Source organism: Stegostoma tigrinum, chromosome 12 (genome assembly GCF_030684315.1).
Source record: "Stegostoma tigrinum isolate sSteTig4 chromosome 12, sSteTig4.hap1, whole genome shotgun sequence".
In the NCBI taxonomy this organism is placed as follows: domain Eukaryota; kingdom Metazoa; phylum Chordata; class Chondrichthyes; order Orectolobiformes; family Stegostomatidae; genus Stegostoma; species Stegostoma tigrinum.
Window position 1 is genome coordinate 9,371,928 of NC_081365.1, and position 27,175 is coordinate 9,399,102.

Genomic DNA, 27,175 nt, shown 5'->3' on the forward strand with positions numbered 1-27,175 from the left:
CTGAACACATTTCCCCAATTTTTCTCAATCAAAATGTCTCACAGTTTTGAACACCTGTATGAAATCTATCTTTAGCTGCTCTGCTGTAAGAAAAACTATTCCAGCTGCTTCAGTTTCTCCACATAACTTCTTCAAATCCTTGGTACTATTGCACTACATTTCCTCTGCATCTTCTGCAAAACAGCTTGCTGGTGGTATGCTCTCTCTGGGAAGCTAGGGAGCAGATTGCAGAGCCTTTGGCTTTGATCTTCATGCCATCATTGTCTACAGGAATAGTGCCAGAAACATGGAGGATAGCAAATGTTGACCCTTGTTCAAGAAGGGGAATAGAGACAACCCTGGTAATTATAGACCTGTGAGCCTTACTTTGGTTGTGGGTAAAGTGTTGGAAAGGATAAGAGATAGGATTTATAATCATCTAGAAAGGAATAATTTGATTAGCGATAGTCAACATGGTTTTGTGACGGGTAGGTCGTGCCTCACAAAAATATTGAGTTCTTTGAGAAGGTGACTAAACAAGTGGATGGGGGTAAAGCAGTCGAAGTAGCGTATACAGATTTCAGTAAAGTGTTCAATAAGGTTCCCCATAGTAGGCTATTGCAGGTTTAGCGGTTTGGATCAGAAATTGGCTAGCTGTAAGAAGACAGAGGGTGGTGGTTGATGGGAAATGTTCATCCTGGAGTTCAGTTACTAGTGGTGTACCGCAAGGATCTGTTTTGGGGCCACTGCTCTTTGTCATTTTTGTAAATGACCTGGATGAGGGCGTAGAAGAATGGGTTAGTAAATTGGCGGATCACACTAAAGTCGGTGGAGTTGTAGATAGTGCGGAAGGATGTTGCAGGCTACAGAAGGACATAGATAAGCTGCAGAGCTGGGCTGAGAGATGGCAAATGGAGTTAAATGGTCATGGATAAACATATAGACGATAACAGAATGGTATAGGTTAGATGGGCTTCAGATTGGTTTCTCAGGTCGGCGCAACATTGAGGGTCAAAGGACCTGTACTGTGCTGTAATGTTCTATGGTCTATGTTTTATGTTCTACTGTGTGAACTGGCAGCTCACTCAAAAAAGTATGGTGTAATAGGCTCAATCAGCAACTAGTGGGGAGATATAGTATATGGGGTAAAATCTAACTGCAGTGTACGCAAATGAGACACAATATACATCATCACCGGAAGTGAATTAATGTCACACAGTCTAGTTTCTCTTGTCGCTTTGTCAAGCTTGCCTCACCTTGGCAGACTCCATAAGTAGTTTTTAGAAGTATAACGAGACAATTGCCAAGGGCAACCAATTCAGGAAACTACGGCTACACCTAAGGTCCATTTCCAGAATCTGTTAGCATCTTCCCAACGTTAGGCAGACCTCCTTCCTAGACTGAAGCCTCACAATTATACCAATAGGGCCCTGGCAGCCATAACGGGCACAAGTGATCATAGTCTCCTCTCAATGTCCTAATCATGGAGCCTCTGGGGTGAGAAAGGAACATCCGAGATGAGGTGCTTAATTTTCTGGAATAGTAATGACATTATAGCTTTCTCATGATGGCGTTATCACTGAGTCAAGGCTGACAGCTCAATATCTGATGTTAATGGGGAAGACCAATGTGTAAAGCATACGATAATGAACTCAGGTGATCTTTGGTGCAATTACATTTTATCACAATTTAATTCAACAAAAATGCTAATTTCCTAATGGGCTCAGACCCACAGTGGCTACCTAACTCTGTATTAATTAATCGTGGGGGGAAATTTTCCTCTATAGAACCAATGCATAAGAGCACAACAGAGTTAGAATGTTCCATGGAACGTGAAGATGTGAAGCACACAAGCCTTTCCACACAAAAGGGGACATTTACTCTGCTCCTAACTGTGATGCAACCACTCCAGAAGTGTTTGATATTGAGATGCAATTTTCTCCATGCATCAGAACTGAAATTGAAATATTGGAATGTTCACAAAGTGATTAATTCACAGATTGATATCCCAATCCAATTAAGGAGGCAAGTTTACTCCTGAAGAAAGGGTCAGACTTGTGCTGTACTGAAGGAGTTGCCATCTTTTAAAGATGCATTAAACTGAGTACCATATCTATTCATGTGAAAGCTAAAATCCAACACCAAAATTGAACAGCAACAGCAGAGTTCTCCTTAGTATCCTGGCTAATATTTAACACACAGCCAACATCACTAAAACTGATTACAAAGTGTGGAGCTGGATGAACACAGCAGGCCAAGCAGCATCTCAGGAGCACAAAAGCTGATGTTTCGGGCCTAGACCCTTCATCAGAGAGGGGGATGGGGAGAGGGTTCTGAAATAAATAGGGAGAGAGGGGGAGGCGGACTGAAGATGGATAACCTCAGGGGATCTCTATCCATCTTCAGTCCGCCTCCCCCTCTCTCCCTATTTATTTCAGAACCGTCTCCCCATCCCCCTTTTCTGATGAAGGGTCTCGGCCCGAAACGTCAGCTTTTGTGCTCCTAAGATGCTGCTTGGCCTGCTGTGTTCATCCAGCTCCACACTTTGTTATCTCGGATTCTCCAGCATCTGCAGTTCCCATTATCACTGATCACTAAAACAGATTGTTTGGTCTTTTTATCTCATTGCTGTTCTGTTGCGCACAATTTAGCTGTGGCATTTCTTGTGTTACAGTTGTAACCATCCCACAACAGTACTTCATTGGCTGGTATTTTGGGGCATCCTGCAGTTGTGAAAGGTACAAATAGTTTCTCTCTTCACCTTGCTGTTTATCATTGACTCGGCCATGCTTGGTGAGACGCAGGCCAATGAGTTCTACAATCCATTTATTCTAGAAAATACAATCAAATTTCTTGTAAAATGCTTTTGGTTGCCTTGGACTGAAATGTAGAACGCCCTGAGGAGTGGAAAGGATATTTCCTCTTGGGAGAAAATCTAGAACTAGTGCTGACCATTTCAAAATAGAGGATCTCAAAACTTCGGAATTCTGTTCTTTAAAGCAAAGCCCTTGAATATTTTTAAGGCAGAAGTAGACAGATTGTTGATCAGCAAAGGGGGTCAAAGGCTATCAGGAGAAGGCAGGGATGTGGAGTAATCAGATGACTGAGTGGCCAAGTAGCCTATTCCCAGTCCTAAACTGTCTACTTCATGTATCTGTGACATTCTGTGCTATGTTAATATTGACCTCAGTGGGATGCCAACTGTGAAGAGAATATCTATCAGCCACATTTTCACTAAGTGTTAGTTCCAGTGCCTGAGGCAGATTGTGAGCAGGCAATTGTTCGAAGCAGTTACACTTGCGGTTCACGTCTTGGAAGTTAATCTTCAGTTTACTTACGTTTCCTGTTACAATTCAGGTACACTACTTTGTTCTGGTAACATTTTGTGCTGGAAGGCAAGAAAAAAACGTGATGTTATTTTCACTCTGTATGATGCTGCTCTGACCTACAGCAAATTCCTCAGGTATCATTTACAAATGTTGAGATTGCTCTCTACCCATGCAGTAAACTTTGAGAAATAGGGGACAATTCAACAAGAGAAACAATCAGTCTCACTCCCTTTACTCTTCTATCTTTTTCCTATGAAATTGTTGATTCACAATGCGCGATGAAGATTTTGGTGACATTTTTGAGATGACAGCACATTTTGCTTAGACCCCATAAAACTAGAATTCTCTCCCTGAATGCCACCACATCTTCCCGAAAAAGCTTTGCCACAAGCCCACCTCTTTAGCCAGGCTGTTGGCCACCCTACCTAATCTGTCCTCTAGTTTGGCAGCCATGGAGACTAATTCATACTCCTGCTCACAAGTCACAGCATTAAAAGACTTTGCATCTCCAGTGGCAATATTTGTAGATTGGAACCTTTTATTAGGAGGTTCCTTGGCAGGAGAATTATGCCTTCCTGCTGATAATTTAATCCTAGTTTGTGCCCCTCTAATGTCAGGCCACGTGCATCATTACTGCAAGAATTAATCACAGAATACAGAAGTCCTATGGCGCTGAATGAGGACCTCTGTGTTTCATTGGCTGTTCAAATGACCATCATTATCTAGAGCCTATCTCTTGCATTTTTCCTCACATTGTTGCACATTCTATTTATCCAAATGATGAGCCGATCTCTCTGGAACGACTGTTGAAACAGCCTTCACCACATTTCCATACTCTAACTATTCACTATGTATATATTCTGTCGTTCTTTTTCCTTTAACAAGCAGGAATGGTTTCTCCGTATCTACTCTATCAGGCTGCTTGCAATTTTGAAAACTTCTGTCTGATCTCCCCTTAGCAAGGCAAACAGTCCTAAATTCTTCAATTCTAACCTCATAATTGAAGCTCTTCCTCCCTGGAATCATTTTTGTAAATTGCTTCTACACTGTCTTCCTAGTGCATTCACATCCTTCATATAATGTGGCACCCAGAGCTGTGCAAAATGCTCCAGCTGAGGTCTATCAATTATTTTGTACAAGTTCAACCTCACCTTCTTGGTTTTGTACTCTATGTCTCTATGAATAAAGCTGAGGACACTGTGTGATTTATTAACTGTTGTCTCTACCTGGCTTATTATTTTTAATGATGTGTGCATGCACATACACACCCAGGTCCCTCTGCTCCTGCATCACCTTTAGAATTTTATGCTCAATTGAATCTTGCCTTTGAGTGTTCTTCTGACTAAAATGACTAAAACCTCACACTACTCTGCCTTGAACGTCATCTGCCACCCATTCGTCCACTCCACCAAAATGTGTATGTTCTTTTGGAGATATAGCCATGATGATTTATAGTATTTCCAAATTTTGTGTTATCTGCCATCTTTGAAATTGTCCCCTGCGCACCATGAGGACGGTCTTCAGTAGCATCCAAATCCATTGTATTTGCCACCCAGTAGGTTGAAAGTAGTAAGTGAAGGAAGCACCGTCACCTAAGATCCCCTCTGTATAGCATCACCTACATTTGCCACTCTTTCATTTCTACTGCTTCAAAAAGAACTTCCTCTCTGGCAGCATTGTGGTAGCACCTTTCAACACACAGACTGGCTCAAGAAGGAGGCCTGCATCACAATCTCAAGAGCAACTTAGGATGGACAGTAAGTGCTGACATTGGCAGCAAACCCCACATCAGTTAAATGAAGTAAAATGTGTTTTAAATACCTTGGTACAAATATGTAACTGCCATTTGAGTTCTTATCCAGTTTTACAAAGGATTCAGTGCCATTTGCAGAAATTGGTGATGTTTTGCTGCTGTTCCTGTCATTGTGAAAATAGAATGTTAAACAAGCACCTGAGAAACACGTAGAATGTTTATATATTTCTACTAAATTAATGCTTTCACCCAGCCCATCTGCATATTCCTCATGAGCTGACCTTCTCCATTGACCCCATACTTGCCCCCAAATGAAGGCAAAGAAATGTGGAGTGAAACAGTTTAAGTGAACAAGTTTCTGCTAGTCCTCAAATAAAGTAAGGGATTTACGTTTATCTTGAAATATGTAAAGTCTCAGGATGTCCTACATTGCTTTTACACTTGGTGTTTGTTTTGAAGTGCAGTCACCGATGTCACTGAAATGGCAGGTTGTGCATAGTAGGGTCCCACTGGCAGAAGAGGTTTTGACTCATTGGCCACTTCCATTTGCGATATTAATCGAGGGAAGAGATATTCATTTAAGAAACCTGGGAGAACACATCCCTCACCTTCTTTGCAACAACTGTCAGAAGACACCTTACATCCATCCAAGAGGGCAGGTGGACCCTCAGCTGAATGTTTCACATGGGAACTGATCCCTCTGATAATGCAGCACTCCTTTAGCGCTGCCGCTGTGAGAGCGTCAGCAAAGATTAAATGTTCAAATCTCTGGAATGGAGGATCCAACAAACAAATTCTGCCTCCCAATGCAACTAATTTGAGGGCCCAGGATTTTCTGTTCTTATCTTTAATATAAAGATTCCAGCACTAAGAGTTGAAGCAGCTGTGTTCATTTCTAACAACCAACATTTGAGCAGCAGCCAGAAAAAAAGTTTTTTTTTCTTAATTCATTCATGGGATGAGGATGTTGCTGCCCAGGCAGCATTTATTGCCCATCGCTAATTGCCCAGAAGACAGTTAAAAGTCAACCACATTATTGTGAGTCTGGAGTCACATGTAGGCCCGACGAGGTGAGATGGCAGTTTCTTTCCCTAAGGAACATTAGTGAATCAGATGGGTCTTCCCAACTATCTGCAATGGATTCACGGCCATCATTAGATCCTTAATTCCAGATATATATTGAATTCAAATTCCACCATCTGTCATGGCAGGATTTGAACCCAAGTCCCCAGAATGTTATCTGAGTCTCTGGATTAGCAGTCCAGCGATAATAGCACCAGGCCATTGTCTCCCCAGTGCAGTACCTGTTAATGTACTGTAAAGAAAAAAAATAACAGAAGTGAGTCGTTAAAAGACAGTTAATGCAACTTAATATAACTACTATAATGAAAGCATAACAACAGGAGATGAATTTAGAAAGTTGGTTGCTGCTAAGTGAAAATCGTAATGGCATTGCCCGTGGCTAAACCCACAGAATAAAATACTCGGGAGATTGGATGGAGACAGAAGAATCTAGTTAGGATATCAAAAGCCAATTTTCAGTTATAAATAGTAATCAAAATGTTAGCAGGATGCTAATCTTCATCAGAAGATCTATAGAATATAAATCACACAGAGATTTAGATGAAGGGTTGTCTGGATTTCAGCTGAACTTATGCCAGAGAATCCATCCCAATTCACCAGGGCTACCTCACCAGGAGTGCAATGGAAACAATGCTTGTGTGTGTCAGCAAGGCACCCCTTGAGATGCTGAACGAGCAATAATTGAACGTAGATATTCTCTGATTAGAGATCTTATTGCGCACTTCTCCAGCAGGTAACACTTGAACCTAGAGATGCGGACATTACCAATACACCACCAAAGCCCCAAGGTGCAATTCTTGGATATATCTTCCAATCAATCTGTTCAGGCTTGTTACACCGTACCTCTGGAATAATTGAATAATTTAAATTAATTGAACTTGAACAGCCTCAACATTTGAAGATACAACAGCCAATGGATAATTATCACTTAAGATGCTTAGGATGCTGACCATTCTCAGATGGCCATCAATCACCTCTTTACGTACAAGTTTGTATTTGATGAAGAGACAAGATCCAAGTATTAGTTTTCAAAATATGAGGATCCATAAAAATATATCTTGAATTTATACGCAAAGGGGTGTTTTGCTGATGAAAAGACACAGTGAAATAAAAACAATGTTGTTGCACCCGAAAGGAGTAGGAAGCTCGGATGGAATCACCGAGTTTCACATGGCCTACTGTAAAAATATTGTATTTTTGAATTTGGTAAGACAGGATCGGAGACCTGTCTTAGAAGCAAGAGACCATTGCTTCCTAACTCCTGCTTTGCAAATCTTTTTAGCAAAATGTGTGTGAACTGAAAACCCACCAAAGTTCACCATTTCTATTTGTGAACGAGTCAGGGAGAGGATCCTTTAGAAACTACCACATCATCTGAAGCAAAGGAATTCAACCAAGAAGATTCCTTAGTGCCAAACACTTGTATGCAGAAAATCTTCAGAATAGGTACACAATTTGGGACAATTCATGATGAATCCTTGCGACATGGGTTTAACTAATGCTTGGCCAAATGACTTTAAAGTAAACATGCAGAACTTTTATCTTGGGAGAGATAGTAGGAACTGCAGATGCTGGAGAATCTGAGATAACAAGGTGTAGAGCTGGATGAACACAGCAGGCCAAGCAGCATCAGAGGAGCAAAAGGGCTGAAGAAGGGTCTAGGCCCAAAACGTCAGCCTTCCTGCTCCTCTGATGCTGCTTTGGACTGCTGTGTTCATCCAGTTCTACACATTGTCATTTCAAAACTTTTAGTCTTTTTGTTTCTCCTCAGATGTACATGTGTGTATTCACGCACGTGTGCTTGTGTGTGCGTGCGCAGATGCATATGGTTGTGTGATCCTTTTTATTTGAAAAAGGCTGAAACATATAGTTTCAAGGAGGTGAGAGGTCCTTAGGGCCAGGCAGAAATGTGTTTTTGAGGCTTCAATCTCGATAAATGGTGCTGTAAGTTTGAAGGGCTGAATGTTGCCTCCTGTTCTAAATTGATATATTGGTACATTTTCAGATATTTGCTTAATTGAAACCTTCAATAATCTTTGCACTTTTGTTTGAGCCAGTTTGTTTTGGTAATAACAATTATTTGTTGTTGACTAAATTAAGTTGGCTGAGTTGTTCTTGATTTTGTACCTGTCATCATCCCAAGACTTGTGCAGCTGACCTTCTCACCACACTGATTCATTTAAAGCTTGGGAAGGTGATGGCCTAGCGGTATTATCACTGGACTGTAAATCCCCGAGACACAGATAATGTGCTGCAAAATTGAGTTCAAATCCCATCAAAGTAGAAGGTGGAATTTGAATTCAATGGGGAAAAATAGATTTAAGAGTCTAGGTGGTGACCATGAATCCATTACTGATCGTTGGGAAAAACCTATTTGGTTCACTGATGTCCTTTAGGGAAGGAAATTGCCATCTTTACCTGGTCTGGCCTACATTTGACTCTAGATCCACAGCAATGTGGTTCACTCTTAACTACTCTCTGAGCAATTAGAGATGGGCAATTAATTCCGCCAGGCCGCTGATGCCCTCATTCCATGAATGAATAACACAAAAATATATTGATTGTGACCAGTGGAGAAGAGGGGTGAGACAATGAAACAGTGCATCTCTCAGATATATCAAAGCAAGTTTGTAACGTATTCATATAATGTATGAGTTGAACCTTTAGATGGCAAACTTAGTTTTGAGAGAAACATTTTGTATCGCAGAAGCCAGTAACAAGCCTATATGTCAGAGCTAAGTGCTGAAAGAATTTAGGACATTGCTCAAACAACTCAACATGGCATTAGCTCAGGGAGTTATTAGAACAATACAGTTACAAGTTATTGCTGATCTTGCTCACCCCATGATTGACTTTTTTTTATTCACTCACCGGATGTGGTGACCTCAGCCAGTTTGGGAATTGAACCCAGACTGTCAGCATTACTTTGTCTTGCACACCAGCTATTTGGCTAACTGACCCCTCGAACACTTGGTTAGTGTTAATCAAACGATAGCATTTTCGATGACTCAGCCAAGTTTTTAGAGTGGAAGACGGTTGCCTACCCAAGGAGCTTCCACGTGCTGAGATACATGCAGTCATGGCCAATGGAGACCTCACAGTCCCATGGCAGGAATGCTGTGATGTGAAGGCCTAAACATTGATTATCAAACTTGGGAGTCACTGGGAGGTAAAAAAAAAGGCAAATGGTGATTGCCTTACTGTGGGCTTGCTGTCTGCCCATAGGTGGTGCAGCTAGAAACAGGAGCCAACACAAAATCATATTGTTCCTTGGTGCCCCACTTGCAGCGTGTGCAATGGCAGAACTTGCCTTTCAGGTACTGGCTGCCACAGTCATCATTACAGGCACAACAAGTGAAAACTTTCCAATAAAAAGGATTGTTTGCTTATGTTCATAAGCAATGGAGGATGGAAGGCTGTCAACAAGCAGTATAAAGGAGTTGAATAGTAGAAAAATAGGACCTGTCCCATCTTTATAAGAACACTCTCATGGACATCTTTACATCCTAGATGTAGCGCATGGAACGTGCAAGTCTGGTCAGCTTGGGCTTCATGAAGCAGATGTAGTTGTATGAATTGCATGCCATTTAATGTATTACTAATGAATTGACACTGTTATTGGTTATGCAATACTGCTCGGGCTTGAATCAAATGGAACACTATTGTGGCATGCCTGACAAGTCTTTGGTGTGATGGTGACCCTGGGAAATCCAATTCCAGTGAAGATGATTGAATAGGACAATGTCAGTATGGTAATTGTAAAAAGTTAATGATCAGCTGATGCTAATTGAAAGGAAAATCAGGCAACGTATATACGGGGGAGGCAGTAGTATGGTAACACAGAACATCAGGTTAATGCACTATGGCTACAGATTGAAATCCCACTACGGCAGATGGTGTGATTTGAATTGAGTATAAAAGATGGCAAACATTACGGTGGCTGGATGATTCTAAGTCTCCAGTTCATCAGTTCTTCTGAGAGCACATTCCTTGCTCACTGATTAGCTTACTGGGACAGATTAGAGTCAAGCATATTGCTAAGACCTGGAGTCACATATAGGCCAAACTGGGTAAGAGTAGCAGACTTCCTTCTCTAAATTTCAGTAGTCAACCAGTCTTTTCAATAAAAGAAAACAGCAATTGTTGATTAACCATCATGGACTGCTTTAATTAATTGAACTTAATTTCCAAGAGTCGCTGCAGTGGGATGTGAATTTATGCCCTCATTAGCTTTAGGTGACAGGAGCACAATGCCACCATCACACACAATGATACAACACGATTAAGATATCAATGAAAAATGAAAAATACCTTACCTGAAGCCCAACTCCACACATAAGGCATTTGATATGTTCTCTGAAAAATTGTCTATACATATTGAGTGCCATTCAGTCTTTAAATTGAACTGCACCAACCCATCGCTGCTACGAGATCCATTCAATAGGCGCACTGGGGATTTGACCAGAAAATGATAACTTTCAAACAATGGCTGAGAGGAATGGATCCTTTATGAGGACTTCTGGAGAATCATTTATCTGAAGGACAGCTCCTGCTGGGCAATGGTGCAATAGGGCATTACTATACGAGCTCCTCAGAATGGTGTCCTGGGCCCAACAATCTTTAGCCATCACCTTCTTCCATCATTACATCAGAAGTGGAGATGTTTGCAAGTAATTGCACAGTATTAACTCACAACACCCCAGGTACTGAAACTATCCATATCCGCTCAGAGCAAGACCAGAACAGTGTTCATGTGTAGGCTAACAGCTGGCATGAACATTCATGCCAGGCAATTACCAGTCAGTTAGCATCTTCAACATCTTCCCTTAACAGTCAATGGCATTACAATTGTCAAATTTCACACCACCAATATCCTTGAGGGGATTGGTTACAATTAACCAGGAATTTAACTGCATGACTATGGAAAGGTGTGGACAATAAACATTGGCTTTATGAGAAATTCTTACATCTCATAAAGGAAAAATAAGACACTTTCCCATTTAGCCTCCTGAAGGCTAATTCCAACCACCAATTTACCTCAGACTTCTGTGATTTCTAATCAATCTTATAAGCCAAAGCTATGTCAGTAGCATCCCAATGACATGTGCCTTCGAGAATTGAGAATGATATTTCTTGGCGCATTAATAAATAGGAAATCACAGGCATCAACATTCTTCTGATGAATTGTCTTACGATGGGAGAAAGGTGTTTACTGTTTTGAATTCAGCACAGAATGGTTTATATTGAAACAATAACAGGAGGGATTTCCATTTCTCAGATTGTCCAGTGGCAGTGTAAGTTGGGACGCATGCTGTCTGCAGAGGCTGGAGAGTGTAGCAACACCAGCAACAATTCATAATTTATAAAGGACTTGAACGTGGTGAGCAGGATGCCCATCTCTTGAACAACTAGTTGCATCTTAAAACAACCAGGAGTTAAAAACTGTCAGTTAAGCTCTCCTGATTGTTACATTTTAAGTTTAACCAAGAGGAGGACTGTATGTGTTGCTATGCAAAAACCCAAGCATCTGCCTCGATGGAGGTGCTGCAGTGCAAATTGACCGGTGTAAATAGGGCACTGCTTGGCTTAAAACCACAATGCAGAAAAAAGGCTCCAGCGATATTCTGTCTCAAAGTTTACCTATTCAGGAAATTTAGCTCCTTAGTTCTGAAAAATATGCTCATGTGTAGAGCAGAACATTTTGCATCTGCACAAAAATCAAAGACAAAGGTCAAATCTGCTTACCACAATGTTTTTCATCAGATCCATCTTTACAATCTCGATGGCCATTGCATAACTTATCCTTAGAGATACACAAACCATTTTTACACTGGTGCTCTGTGACAGCACATGGAGCTATGGAAATCAATAGCAAAGACATTGAAGTGAGTTAACACAGGATCATAATGAATAAACCTCAAGCAAGACTACAGATGGGATCAGAATATGATGCCAGTTTCTTATCGAAAGTATTTGGTCAATAGGAAAATTGGATAATGATGGGATTGTGGAATAACCATTTGAAGCAGAGGAAAATGCAGGATTATGGGAAGAGAGTGAGACAGTGGGATTTCAAAAGAGTTGGAAGTTTCAGTAAATGTCTCCTGGCCACAACTCTCTCTGAATTTTTTTCTTGATGTTGTTTCCTCCTGGATTGGAGAACTGCATGTGAGAATCTGCATCTGAATTTGCCTTTTTGCCAATTTTTAAAATTGGATTTTACTATATTCAGTAGTTAATTAGTAATAGTTACTGTATCCATTATTCGGTTAGGTTTTCCAATAGTTGTTATTCTAAATTATTCTTTCTTTTGCGTGTATTTTAACTCTCGTGTTTAAATAAATTATGTTGTGCCTAACGTCAAGTAGTTTGACCAGTTGTATCGCACCTGGAACACAAAACTTTGCATCTACCTTTAAAATAAGAAAAAGTTAGGGTCTGGGCTGCTCACTTCTTAAAATATATTGAGACATTCTGGTCTGATCCATAACAAATGCTGAGAATGTTACATTCATAGATTTCTTCATGGTTTCCAATGTCTGCGGATGCATTTCTCTTTAATTCACAGGGATTGTATATTGACACTGCCCCTGTATCAATTTTAACTCATAATGGGTAGTGACCAGTTTTACAGAGACAGTTAAATTGAAGTTTTGAAAGTTTTGGTCGCATTGATGGTTCCCATGGGATTGAGAGTGAGAAACACGCTTTCACCACTTGTGTCTTGTCAGCTACATTCTCAGGCTCCTGTTGATCAATTGCAAATGTACACATCTCTAATAGAACACTTGATCGTTTGCATTGGAATTTGAAATCTCTCCAATCACTTCAAAAGCACTCTGATCCAAAACAATGCACATTTAATAATACAGTACACCTTAGTCCTGTACAAGAAGCTCTGTCCTAGATTTTATGCTGAGGTTTAGAGGTACACATTTGTTTGTTAGCATGGAGTCATAAGATCTGTTGTAGATCAGAAAGACCTGGGGATTCAGGCACATAATAATTTGAAATTCCCATCACACGTAGACGGGGTAGTTAAGAAGGCTTGCCTTCATTGCTGAAATCTTTGAGTATCGGATGTCATCTTGAGGTACAGGACGTTGGTGAGGCCTCTTGTGGAGTACTGTGTATAGTTCTGTTCATGCTGCTATAGGAACAATATTATTAAACTGGAGAGGTTTCAGAAAAGATTTACCAGGATGTTGCTGGGACTCAACGGTTTGACTTAAAGGAAGAGGCTGGAGAGGTTGGGACCTTTTTTCACTGGAGCGTAGGAGGTTTATAAAATCGTGAGGGATTTAGATAGGTGAATAGGCAAGGGCTTTTTTCTTCCCTAGGATGGGGGAGCTCAAAACTAGGTGGCATTTTTTTAAGGTGAGAGGAGAAAGATTTAAAAGGTATCAGAGGAACAACTTTTTCACACAGAGGGTGGTTTGTTTGTGGAATCAACTGCAGAGGAAGTGACAGATGCAGGTATGGTTACAATGTTTAAAAGACATTTGGATAAGTACATAATTAGGAAAGGTTTTAAGGATATGGGACAAACACAGGAAAGTTGGACTAGTTTATTTTGGGAACATGTTTGGTGTGGGCTAGTTGATTGAAGGGTCTATTTCCGTGCTGTATGGCTGTACGACTGAATGAAGCCTTGAATCTTCTTATAGAATGCCAATTAACATTTCAGCTGCTTTGATATGTAAAGTTTTGGCTGGGTAAGAATGAGACTGCCATACCTGGCAGGTCTAAGTGAAATCCCGTTGTGAAATTCGCCTGGAATCCACTTCTGGTTACGCTCTTGTCCGAGGTGAAGAACACTGTCATTTCACTTCTGGTGGAGAAGAGATCATTCAAGACACGGTGACCTGTATATACACCTGAAACCGGAGAAGCGAAAACTGAGCACCCATTTTAGGCTGAACAAAACACAAAGCATTTCTTCGACACTATCCTACATTTCGCGATTATTCATTTTCGCTGTCTGGATAGTCAATTGCCTGTGGTATTTTTATACACAGAGGTGGCCAGAATGTTTAACCATATTGTGAGTTGAGTGTAAATTTCTCATGTTTCAATTAACTTTAGTCAGGAAGGAATGAAGGCTCTTGTGATACAACGGTGGTTTTCCTGCCTCTGAGCCAAGGGACCTGAGTTCAAGATCCATCTGCTCCTGAGGTGTGTAATAATATCTCTATGACAAATAACTTCTGAAAAAGTCTAGAAAGAAAGAATTACATTCTTCTAATTCATTTCACAGGCCCAGGCAATAGTAAAGCACTATAAAGCTTCTTAAGAAGTGTTGTTTTTTTGTGTAATGTAGGATATTTAGCAATGACCAGATTTCCAAGTTTTGTTCCCTAGTTCTCTATCATCATATCCTCTCTCCTAATCCTTCCACTTCAGTGGGACTGTCTATTCTTTCCAGAGAGAGCAAGAATTGCAGATGCTGGAGTCAGAGGGGACAACACAGTATGGAGCTGGGGGAACACATCAGGCCGGGCAGTATCAGGGGAGCAGGAATGTTGACGAATTTTCTGAAAAGGGTGCTGACCCGAAACATCCAATGCTGCCTAGCCTGCTGTGTTCCTCCAGTTCTAGCTGTTCCGCCCAGTTTGTCAGTTGGATGCACCATTGTTCTGCCATTCTCACATTCTGACCGCTTGAACTGAAATGTCAACGCCCTTTCTCCCCTAGCGCCCCACCCTCCCCACTATTGCAGAAATACTGCCTTCTCCATACTTCATCATTGTAGAATTCCTACAGTGTGGGAAAAGGTCCTTTGTCCCAACAAATCCACTCCAACCCCTACAGTATCTCTCCCAGACTCATCCCCTTATAACCCACTGAATCCACACATCCCTGAACACTACGGGCAATTTAGCATGGTCAATCGACCTAGCCTGCACATCTTTGGACTGTGGAAGGAAGCTAAAACACCTGGAGGAAACCCACGCAGACACAGGGAGAATGTGCAAACTCCACACAGACAGTTGCCCGAGGGAGGTGGTGGGGGTGGCAGGGAAGTGGAGTCAAACCCGGGCCCCTGGTCCTGGGAGGCAGCAGTGCTAACCACTGAGCCACGATGCTGCCCTTAGAAACATAGCTGGCAGGATTTGTCAGCTCTGATGAAGAGTCATCTTGACTCAAAACGTTAGCTTGTTCTCTCTGCATGAATGCTGCCTGACCTGCTGTGATCTCCAGTATGTGTTGTTTTCAGTACAGGTTCATGCATCAAATTTGCTCTTGCTTCCCTGTTTTCATGGTATGTTGAGGGATATTGGTCTTTACTTGGAATCAGAGAATCCTAGAAGGATACAGCATGAAGAGAGGGGCTATTCAGCGCATCATGTCTGTGCCAGCTCTTAGGTAGAAATGTCAAATGGGCTCTTCCCGTAGGTTTTTTTTCTCTATAGCTCTGCAAATTCTAGTCCTTCAAGCATTGTTCAATATTCTTTTGACAATTATTATTGAACCTGTTTACACCGCCCTTTCAGGCAGTGCATTCCAGTCCATCAACTAGTTACTGCATAAAAAGAAAACCTCACAAAGTCTTTGGTTCTTGTGTTATGTACTTGAAATTTGTGCCCTCTGGTTATCAACCATCCCAGCACTGGAAACAATATCTCGGACAGAATTTTGAACTCAGTTCTTAAACCTCCCGTTAATCTTCTCTGATCTAAGGCAGTGTCCCCAACTTCCCCTGCTTGCAAGCCCCAAGACTAAAATATTACACTCCTTGTACCATTCCTGTTCATAGTCATAGAATTTATATCCATTTAGGATTGAAATAAGGAGAATTTTTTTTTATCCAGAAAGTGGTGAGCTTGTGAAATATTTTGCTACAGAATTAGTTGAGGCTGAAACATTACATTTTGCAAGAAAGTGGTAGATATGTTTCTTGATGCGAATAGGATCAAAAAGTATGAGAAAAAAGTAGACACATAGGACTCAGTTGGATGATCAGTTATGATCATGTTGAATGGTGAACCAGACATAAAGGACCGAAAGGCCCTTCTCCTGCTCCTTTTTTAAGTTTTTATGTCTGCACCCTCTCCAAAGGTTTGACAGTCTTCTGAAGTGTGATTCTCAGAACCGAACACAATGCCTCTGCTAGTGTTAACACATTGGTTCTTGAAGGTTTAGTTCAGCTTCCTTGACATGTATTTCATGCATGGATTGATAATTTTGGTCTGACCTGAGTTGGCTTTGAGAAGTAATGGCGAGCCTTGACAACCAGTGTGTTGGAGGTAAACCCATGGTGCAGTGAAAGAGTGAGTACCAGGATTCTGACTGAGCTGCAGTGAAGGACCAGTGCTGGAATGCATATGGCCCCTGTGCACTTGTTGTTTGGAGGGTATGAGGTTTGGCAGAAGCTGTTTAAAAAGGCATAGTGGTGCATGGGAAGGCAGTAGTGTAGTGTCTATGTCATTGGACTAGTTGGCCAGTATCCAAGTTAACTTGGACTTAAGGTCCACCATGTTTGAGGGTGAAATTCGAATTCAATAACAAAAATCTGGAATTAAAAATTCAGGTGACCATGAAGGTGTTTTCTAGTCATGAACATGTGACTGTTTACTGGGCCTTGTTGTGAGTAAAGTTACATGTAACCATTCTTTTGTTAAGAAAAAAGCCTTCTGGTTCACTAATTTGTTTCAGGGAAGGAAATCTGCCATCTTTATCTGGTCTGGCCTATATGTGACTCCAGACTCACAGCAATATGACTGACTCTTAACTACCCCCTGGGCAATTAGGGATGGATAGTAATGCTGAACTAGCTAGCAATAAAAAAAGACTTGCTGTCTACCTCCTCAGGGAATTGGAAATGCATAGTCTGTTGTACCTTTAGTTGTTACAAGGTTAGAATGGAAACTATGCATGTTCAATCATAAATACACACTCACCAGAGGATAGATGTGTTGTGGAAGTGCACCAAGATAAGCTGTAATGAGTTAAAAATGGTTAGTAAACCAATGAAGGCTATATTCCGTGACTCTTACCCATCAGTAAAGAATCTTCTCCTCTCCCATCTCTGACTTCCAACACATCAAAAATATTTTCCAAGTTGAAGTCTTCAAAATGGAGTTGTATATTTTTACCCTTGTCTGCGATTAAATACCATGTGCCTGAAATTTTTTAAAAAATGTGTTAATGAGTGAGGAGGATCCTGTGAAAGATGAAGGTCATCGTGGGAATGGGATTGCTTTCTCATCGGAAGCAATCTGGTGTATCTGTTGGTATAGCTATCGTCCTTACTTGGTCTAGCCTATAAGTGACTCCAGCAATATGGCTGACTTTTAAAGGTCCTCTGAAATGACCTAGTGCTCCACTCAACTGAATGAAAAAATATCCAAAACTAATAAAAATAGACAGACTGTGGGAGGCAATGGCCTGGTGATATTATCACTCAATTGTTATTCCAGAGACCCAGATAACGTTCGGGGTTTTGTGTTTTAATCCTGCTACGGCAAATGGTGGAATTTGAATTCAATTGAAAAAAATCTGGAATTAAGGTCTGATGATGATCATGAATACATAGCTGATAGTCAGAAAAACCCTTGCGGTTCACTCATGTCCTTCAGAGAAAGAAAGTGCCATCCTTATCTGGTCTGGCCTATATGTGAATCCAGACCGAGAACAATGTCGTTGACTTTTAAGTTTGGGCATTCAGAGATGGACAATAAATATTGGCCTAGCTAGTGATACCATTATTCTGTGATTAAATAAAAAAAAACCTGCCATTGCACAAAGCACTGAAAATCACAACTGGGATCTGCCAACTCTATAAAGCTCTCCTTAATATCATTTGTTTTTGTTTAATTCTTCCGTGAGACGCATTGTTAGCCAGGCCAGCATTTGTTGTCCATTGTTAATTGCTGCTTGACTTGGGAAACTTTCTGTACAACTTTCCAAGTAATATTATTACTGCACTAACATTTTCCCAATGTCCTGGGTATGCCCTGTTCCATCAGCCAGTGGTATACAATTGGGAAGGAATTGCCCTGGGAGCCATTAACATTGACTCTGAGCCCTACAAAGTCTCGTGGGTCATGTCAAACATGGGGAATCATGTTTCCTGCTGAGTGCATCACATTCAGTTTATTAATGTATTCTCCCTCATATTGAATATCAACTAGTAGAAGAACTGATACTGGCGGGGGTGCAGAATGCACTTGGGTGGAGGGGTTTCAATGTCCATCACCATGAGTGGTTTGGTGGCACCACTACTGATGAAGCTGGAGGGTTCTGAAAGAAAATAAACTCTATGCTAGATTTGAGGCAGGGGTTAGGGAGCCAACAAGAAAGTTAAACTTATTTGACGACATCCTCACGAATCTATTTGTCACAGATGCATGTTAGCATTGTAGGGGTGTTCACCTCACATCCCTTGTGGAGATGAAATCATACCTTCACTTTGAGGATATCCTGCAACATATTGTGCATCAGTAATTCCATGCTGAATGCGTTCGATTTAAAATAGCAAATCGAGACTGGGCCAACATCTAGTGCTGTGGGCCACCAACAACAGCAGAACTATATTAGACTGCAATTTTTTACCTCACGTCCCTGCATATCCCCCATTTCACCATTACCATCAAGTCAGGGTATCAACCCCTGTTCAATGAAGAGTGCGGAAAGAGCAGCAACAGGCATAAAAAGATGAGTACAGCTGGTGAGGCTACAGCATCAGACTACTTTCAAAATCAGCCCAGCACATCAATACAAAAGATAATGCTGAAGCATTTGCTTCAATCTTCAGCTAGAAGTGACGTGTGCGTGATCCATCTCAGCCTTCTTCTGAGTCCCAGCAGCACAGTTGCCAGTCTTTAGCCAATTTGATTCACTCCATGTGATATCAAGAAATGTCTAAAGGCTGGGGATACTGCAACATCTATGGGCCCTGAAAACACTCTGGCAATAATCCTGAATATTATGCTCAAGAACTAGCTGTATACCAAATAAAACTGTCCCAGTATAGCTACAACACTGTCATCTATACAACAAAGCGTAGAATTGTCTAGGTGTTTGCCACCACAAACAAAAGCAAGACAAATCATCAGTCTAATCTTGATCATCAGTAAAGTGCTAGATTGTGTCATCGGCTGTGCTATCAAGAAGCATTGACTCATCACTAACTTGTTTCCCGATTCCCATCGTTGTTTTGATAAAGGAGATGGAAACCAGAGGTGAGGTTATACTGTAGCAGTAAGGCTATATTTGAACCAGTAGAATCTTTTGCTCTAGCAAAACTGGAATCATTACAAATCGGGGAAAGCTGGAGTCTTACTGAGCACAAAGGAAGATTGTTGTGGTGCTTGGCAATGGTCTCAGTCCTAGGACATTGCTAAAGGTCCAACCATCTTCAGCTGTTTCAACAATCACCTTCGCTCCATCATTATGTCAGAATCAAGGTGTACAAGGTAATGAGAGGCGTGGATAGAGTCGATAGCCAGAGACTTTTCCCCAGGGCAGGATTGACTGCCACGAGGGGTCATAGTTTTAAGGTGTTGGGAGGAAGGTATAGAGGAGACGTCAGAGGGAGGTTCTTCACCCAGAGAGTTGTGAGCGCATGGAATAGTTTGCCAGTGGTAGTCATGGAAGCAGAGTCATTAGTGACATTTAAGCGACTGCTGGACATGCACATGGACAGCAGTGAATTGAGGGGAATGTAGGTTAGGTTATTTTATCTTTGGATTTGGATTATTCCACGTCACAACATCGTGGGCCGAAGGGCCTGTACTGTGCTGTACTTTTCTATGATCTATGATCTAAGTGGATGTTTGCTGATGACTGCACAATGTTTGGCACCATTTCATGACTCTGCAGATACTTCATTTACCTGGATGAGTTCAATGTGAACAATACTCATGGAGCTCAATGCCATTCAGGACAAGTGATAATGGGAACTGCAGATGCTGGAGAATTCAAGATAATAAAGTGTGAAGCTGGATGAACACAGCAGGCCAAGCAGCATCTCAGGAGCACAAAAGCTGACGTTTCAGGCCTAGACCCTTCATCAGAAACTGACGTCAGTTTTTGTGCTCCTGAGATGCTGCTTGGCCTGCTGTGTTCATCCAGCCTCACACTTTATTATCGCCATTCAGTCAAAGCAGCTTGGTTATTTGGCATGCCATCCACAACTTGAAATATTGACTTCCTTCATGACTGATGCACAGTAGAAGAAGCAGGTACTCAGGTAGATTGCACTAGCAGCAATTTACTTTCGACAACAATTTTCAACAGAGTGATCTCTACCACCTAAAGAAACTAGGGCATCAAATGATCTGGTGCTCCATTACCTACAAGATCCCCTCCAATCCATACACCATCATCATTTGGAACTATATTGTTCTTGTACTGTCACTGAGGAAATATCCTAGAAATACCTCCCTAACAGCACTGTGGGTCTATCCACACCCTCAAAAACTACAGTAGGTCAAAAAGAGAGCTCATCAACACTCTAAGAGGAGGACTTCCCAAAATGGGTGTCAGGACCCCAATCAGGGTAGCAAACTGAATTTTCAGCATTGTGAGCTCTGAAGCAGAAGTGGATATTGCGAATCTCAAGCCTGGGTATGCAGTTGTACATTTTGTTTTATTCATTCTTTCATGGGATGTGGGCATCATTGGCTGGACCAGCACTTATCGCCCACCCCTGATTGCCCAGAGGGGAGTTAAAATCAATCTCATTGCTGTGGGTCTGGGGTCACATGTAGGCTAGACCAGGTAAGAATGGCGATTTCCTTCCCGATAGGACATTAGTGAACCAGACGACTTTTTCAGACAATCGGCAATGAATTCATGGTCATTATAAGATTTTTAATTCCCGATTATTATTGAAATCAAAATTTAGCATGGTTGGATTCGAACCCAGGGGCCATTCCACACTTCTCTTTCCCTAAATCCTGCTCTTTAATTCCCTCAGATGGTCAACAAATATCAGTCACACCCACATCCCAGAAATGATTAAATACAGTACAGTCATAGAGCTCTACAGCATGGAAACAGGCCCTTTGGTCCAACTCATCTATGTTGACCAGGTATCCTAAATCCATCTAGTCCCATTTGCCATCATTTGACCCATATCCCTCTGAAGATTTCCTAGACATGTACCCATCCAGATACCTTTTAAATGTTGCAATTGTTCCAGCCTCCACCACTTCCTCTGGCAGTTTGTTTCATACACTCACCGCCCTCTGCATGAAAAAGTTGCCCCTTAGATGCCTTTCAAATATTTCCCCCGACACTTTAAGATAATACACTTTACTTTTAAACTCCCCTACCCTGGGAAAAGACCTTGGCTACTTACCCTATCTGTGCCCCTTATGGTTGTATAAACCACTGTATGGTCGCCCCTCAGTCTCCGATGGTCCAGGGAAAATAGCACCAGCCTATTCAGCCTCTTCCTACAACTCAAATTCTTCACCCTGGCAACATCCATGGGAATCTTTTCTGAATTATGCGTCTGATTGCAGGGAGAGCAGATTGCATGCAGTATTCCAAAAGTGGCCTAACCAATGTCTTGTACACCTGCAACATGACATCCCAACTCCAATATTCCATGCAGTGACCAATAAAGGCAAGCATCAAACACCTTCTTCTCTACCTGTTTACCTGTGACTCCACTTTCAAGGAACTGTGAACCTGCACCGCAAGATTTCTTTGTTCAGCAACATTCCCCAGTTCTGTCAAGTGTATAGTCCTGCCCTGATTTGCCTTTCCAAAATGCAGCACCTCACATTTATCTAAATGAATAAAGAATCTCACATGTTCAGTCCAGGAACAGCACAGTGCTAGAAAAATAATATTGGTTAACTCGGCTGAGATGACTGGCATTTGGTTTTGATTTATGATTCTTGTTTGTAAATCCTCGCTCATATGTTTGCAATAGATTCACAAAGTACTCTGGAAGCTCAGCGTGAGTATGATGCTATCAAACAGTTCGAACTTTACTTTTAAGTGTTTCATTCTGGACTACCATGTGGAGCCATTGTGCACGGATCAGTGAAGGTCATGTTGTTGAATGACGCTCCAGTATCTACGGGAGATTTCGGGTTGACCTGATGTTCTCCTCCTGCAGTCCTCGCATAAGAAGCCAACAAACGTGCCCCACTTATTGCCTTGAGTGAAGTGACCGGTCATCCGGTTTAGCGTGATTTGTCAGAATCTTCAGTCAAAATCTTTCCATTGGTCATTTGGGCTCGCTTTACTTTTTGTTTCCTTTGGGCCAAAAACTTGTATCCAAAATGATTCAGCTTTTTGCAGTGAGAACGTTACTTTCCCCAAGCTGGGCATGCTTGCCCTGCTTTGGTAAAAATGCCTTCCTCAGTATTTGTATCTTGTCAGTGATCGTTCTCTCTTCAGACCTAAAGGATCTGCCAGCACTGTGCAAGACCTCATTGGTCCTGACATTGATCTATGCAACATCAACACATCTGCTTGTGTCAATTATTCTCCTGAGTATAACCTTCCTCTCTCAAAACAGGTATGCTCTTACTGCTGCATCCTTTATACAAACCTGTCCTTCCTTAGATCATCTTTTAAGTGCGAAAAATCAGTTTTCTGGGTGCTGAGTTAATGACATTACATATTGATTAATATTTTATTTCCTTGGTACCTATTTTTGACATATAGCTATTCATAATTGCGTTCACTTGGGGTTCAAACAGTGCGTTCAAAACTTTTAAAATTTCTCAGTATTTTTTCTAGAATATACTTTGAAACAGTCTCATGCCAACAGGGGCACACATGTAACGACTTGCCCTTGGCTTGCTCCATTAATTCTGTTGCTATTTTATATTCTGTCACCGGGCAGAAAAATGAGTCCAGGTGTATTTCATATCTTTTGTCACTTGAACAAGAGCTGGGTTGGGAAAGACTGCAATCATTTACTTTTAACCTGTGTTTTAGCTTCATTCTTTGTTCTTCATTTTTGTTTAATTGCAGCTCACAGCTTTGCACATACTTGCGTCTCTCCATCTGTAGCTGCATTTTTCCTGCAGCATTGCAACACTCATCACTGTGTGTCTTCTGATACCATGCTTTGTGTGCACAGTGCAGCAGTGTGCTCAACACAAAGTCTTTATTGAAGTGAAATACTCAAACTATGTGCAACTCACATAATTGCAGCAGGCTAAGAAGGACATTTCATATCATTATGTTTCAATTCAAACACTGTCTGTATTGAAGAGGGATTCTTTATCCTCTCCTGATATGAGTAAGGAATTCAGTATCCTCTCTCTTACCTAGGCTTTCCGAAAATGGACAAAGTCGGAAATTACATGGCACAAATTATAGCCCAACAAGTTTATTTGAATACACCAGCTTTTGGGGCCTCAGTCTTCTTCAGGTGTTAGTGAGAGATAGTATCTGACACAGAATTTATAACTAAAAGATCAAAGGAAGTACTAAACAAATCTAAGATGCTGTTAAATCTTTAATAATTTAGAATGTTTTAATTGATTAATAGATGTATGTAAATCACTGAATTCCTTTGAAATCATTGTCCTGATGGAAATAAAGGTTTTCTCAGTGGAAAGAAGAGGTGACATTTTAGGTCAGACAATATGTGTTAGGTGTGAGACTTTGTTTAGAATCTGTTTGTGTTTTAGTTTGGCGTGAGATTGGTTTTATTTCTAAAGTAGGAATTTATAAAACACCACATTGACTGACTATAAATTGTGTGCTTTTTGAACAAAATAAAATCTATCTGCAAATACAAATTTACCCCAGATAACAAAGTGTGGAGCTGGATGAACACAGCAGGCCAAGCAGCATCTCAGGAGTACTAAGATGCTGCTTGGCCTGCTGTGTTCATCCAGCTCCACACTTTGTTATCTCGGATTCTCCAGCATCTGCACTTCCCATTATCTCTGATTACAAATTTACCGCAAGCGCGTGTGTGTGTGTGTGTGTGTGTGTCTGTGTGTGTGTGTGTGTGTGTGTGTGTGTGTGTGTGTGTGTGCGCGTGCGCGCGTGCTCGTGGGGCGGATGGGAAAGAGTGTGCATGCGTGATAGAGAGAGTGTGTGTGTAGTGTCTGCATGGTTTCGCTCCGACAACAGATCAGCAGATACACTATACGCTCTCACACATGCAAGCATTCACACATACTCACTCATACACGTAGTCTCACACACACGCACACACACACATGCACGCACACACGCACGCACACACACACATAAACAAAAATGTCACCTCTTCTTTACACTGATGAAACGTTTAGTTTCTCAAGGCCATTACTTCAAGGGAATTTGGGGATTTACATACACATATTAATCAATTGAAACCTAACTGATTAAAGATTTAAGAGCATCTTAGATTTGCTTGCCACACCCTCATCAATGGTATAAATCTTTGATCTTTTACTTATAAATTCTGTGCCTGATACTACCTCTCTCACTAGCATCTGAAGAAGTACTGAAGCTCTGAAAACTTGTGTTTTCAAATGAACCTGTTGGACTATAACCTGGTGTTGTGGGATTTCTGACCTTGTCCACCCCAGTCCAACACCGGCACCTCCACATTCTGGAAATGGAGAAAGTTCAAACCTATCTCTTGGCAAATCTGCTGATAATGATTCTTTGTAAATTGGGGGTTGGTGGGATCCTCAGGGAGGTGTTTTGTGCAGGGAGGGGTCATCAAGTTGTGGGAGGAGGGTTCTCTTCCAATCAGAATCTTATCCATTCTCCTCCTACATGGCTAGATTGAGAATGAGCAGAGAGCAAATGTCTGAGCAGGAGGGAAATGATGAGAACAACGAAGGGAAAAGAGAGCAGGCAGAATAAAAGAAAACATTAACTCCATTTAAAGGAACATCTATTCTCAAATCACTAGGACTGAGAAGAAAATTCAAATTCAAATATTACTAAAGGAAACTGACTCACAAAAAGCATTATTCATGTAGTTTTTTGGGTAATTCATTGAGCTGAAGGTTGTGTTTGTTTCAGTTAGTTCCAAAGGTCCTCCACAGTCAGCTGTAAAGAGAAGATATTTTCAATAATGCATAGAATACGGTATCACAGTGCAGCTCTCTCATCTCTGGCTTTCACTACAGATTTGTAGAGTCATACAGTGCAGAAAAGGCCTTTGGATCCATCGAGTCTGCTCTAACATCGTTACCATTAATTCCTGAAATAACACAGGTGTAGAGCTGGACGAACACTGCAAGCCAAGCAGCATCAGAGGAGCAAGAAAGGCTGACGTTTCGGGCCTAGATGCTTCTTCAGAAATGGGTAATTTCTGAAGAAGTGTCTAGGCCTGAAACGTCAGCTTTCCTGCTCCTCTGATGCTGCTTGTCCTGCTGTGTTCGTCCAGCTCTACACCTTGTTATCTCGGATTCTCCAGCATCTGCAGTTCCTGCTATCTCTGAAGCCATTAATTCCTCTCCGGCCACAGGACGAAGTGCCAGAGGACTGGAGGTTAGCTAATGTGGTTCTACTCGTTAAGACCAATGGTAGAGGAAATTACAGAGCAGTGAGTCTCACTTACTGTGGTAGGGAAACTATTCTAAAAAAGTTCTGAAGATGCGAATTAACTCTCATTTGAAAAAACATGGGCCAGCAGCAGTTGTGGAAGCAAGGTCATTGGGGTCATTTAAGAGACTGCTGGACATGCATATGGTCACAGAAATTTGAGGGTGCTTACATGAGGATCAATGGTCGGCACAACATTGTGGGCTGAAGGGCCTGTTCTGTGCTGTACTGTTCTATGTTCTATGTTCTATGTTCTATGTTCTATGTTCTAATTAGGGATAGTCACCACGGCTTTGTCAGATGCAAGTCATGTCTAACCAATTTGTTAGATTGTTACCAGGCAACTCAGTCAATCCAGTTCTGTCCCAGCTCGTTCTGAAGGTATTGACTCTCACTGGGTATCTGGCTCCAAGGGTTAGGATTGCTGCCTGTCAGCCACCACCTCACGCAGAGCAGGAATGTGCATTTATATAGCAACCTGTTAGAATATTTCACAATATGCTTTAGTTCATTAGCTTAAGTTGAAGTGCAGTCTTCATTCAGGGAGTGGCTTCAGCTGGGAGCCATCAATATTGCCATGTTGTTTTCATGTTTGGGGGGCAGGGACTGCACTTAACCTGGATATGACTATAACTCAGTTGATATGCATGCTATTTTTGAGCCAGTAGATTGTAAATTTGAGGTTCACTCCAGGGCCTGAGTATCTAAACTGTGATTCCACTTCAATCTGGTCTTGAGTATCATATGTTTGAGGATGGTTGGCCTTCTAATGTAGCCTCAAACTGAGATACGGTTTGCCTGTTTTGATGAGCAGTAAGTATTCCTTGATTCAACCTACGAGAGGACAAGTTATTGACCAGTGCCGTTGGTATCCAGTCCGACACTCTCCTCAGCTAACACTACCCAAAAGCTCAATTAAGTGGCAAATATATCATTGCTGCATGTGGATTGCTGTTACTGATTGCATTGTGGTAAAAGTCTGAGGAATAATACAGTTCAAACGGAATCCATGAAACATTAATAATAATGATCATACTGTGAGCAAAAACAAATAATCTAATGACCAATATTTTTATCTCAGACAAAATCAGACTGTACTCAGGGAACCCAGTATAAATTGTCTCCTGGCCCTGAGCTCAGCAGCAAATTGTGGGCAATTGCAGCTAGCAATGAACCTGGTTAAAATTTGTTAATTTATCACAGATTGGGAATAATTTGATCCTTTTGGATAAATTGCTGGTTTGAGTGAAGTCTTATGGTTATTTTGTTAACAAAAAGGACTTGTTCCTTTGTAAATATCTTTCGCTCTGGTCTAGACTTTTGTCATGTCAGGTTTAAATTCGAAAATGGTGGAAGGTTTTGAATTCCACGATTTTTAATCCCATTCCCCAGGTTTACAAAGCCAATCTGGGTCTTTTAAGGGAGCTGGTAGTTCAGTTCATGAACCTGCACTTGGCACACCTGAATATGTTGGCTCAGTTGCAGGAATAGGAAACTTCTAGTCCTCCATTATTATCGTGTAGTCTGGCTAGCGTTATAAAACAGAATGTTTCTGCTA

General features: G+C 41.4%; 1 protein-coding gene across 1 annotated transcript in view; it reads right to left on the minus strand.

Moving 5' to 3' along the window:
• tmprss15 (transmembrane serine protease 15) overlaps positions 1 to 27,175 on the minus strand; it is a 103,182-nt gene that overhangs the window by 16,336 nt on the left and 59,671 nt on the right. The window contains exons 15-21 of the mRNA XM_048540111.2: positions 25,030 to 25,119; positions 17,142 to 17,267; positions 13,881 to 14,021; positions 11,890 to 12,000; positions 10,461 to 10,593; positions 5,130 to 5,225; positions 3,318 to 3,367 (exon numbers count right to left, since the gene is read on the minus strand). Of these exons, the coding sequence (XP_048396068.1) occupies positions 3,318 to 3,367; positions 5,130 to 5,225; positions 10,461 to 10,593; positions 11,890 to 12,000; positions 13,881 to 14,021; positions 17,142 to 17,267; positions 25,030 to 25,119 (747 nt within the window). The remainder of the gene's footprint in view (positions 1 to 3,317; positions 3,368 to 5,129; positions 5,226 to 10,460; positions 10,594 to 11,889; positions 12,001 to 13,880; positions 14,022 to 17,141; positions 17,268 to 25,029; positions 25,120 to 27,175) is intronic.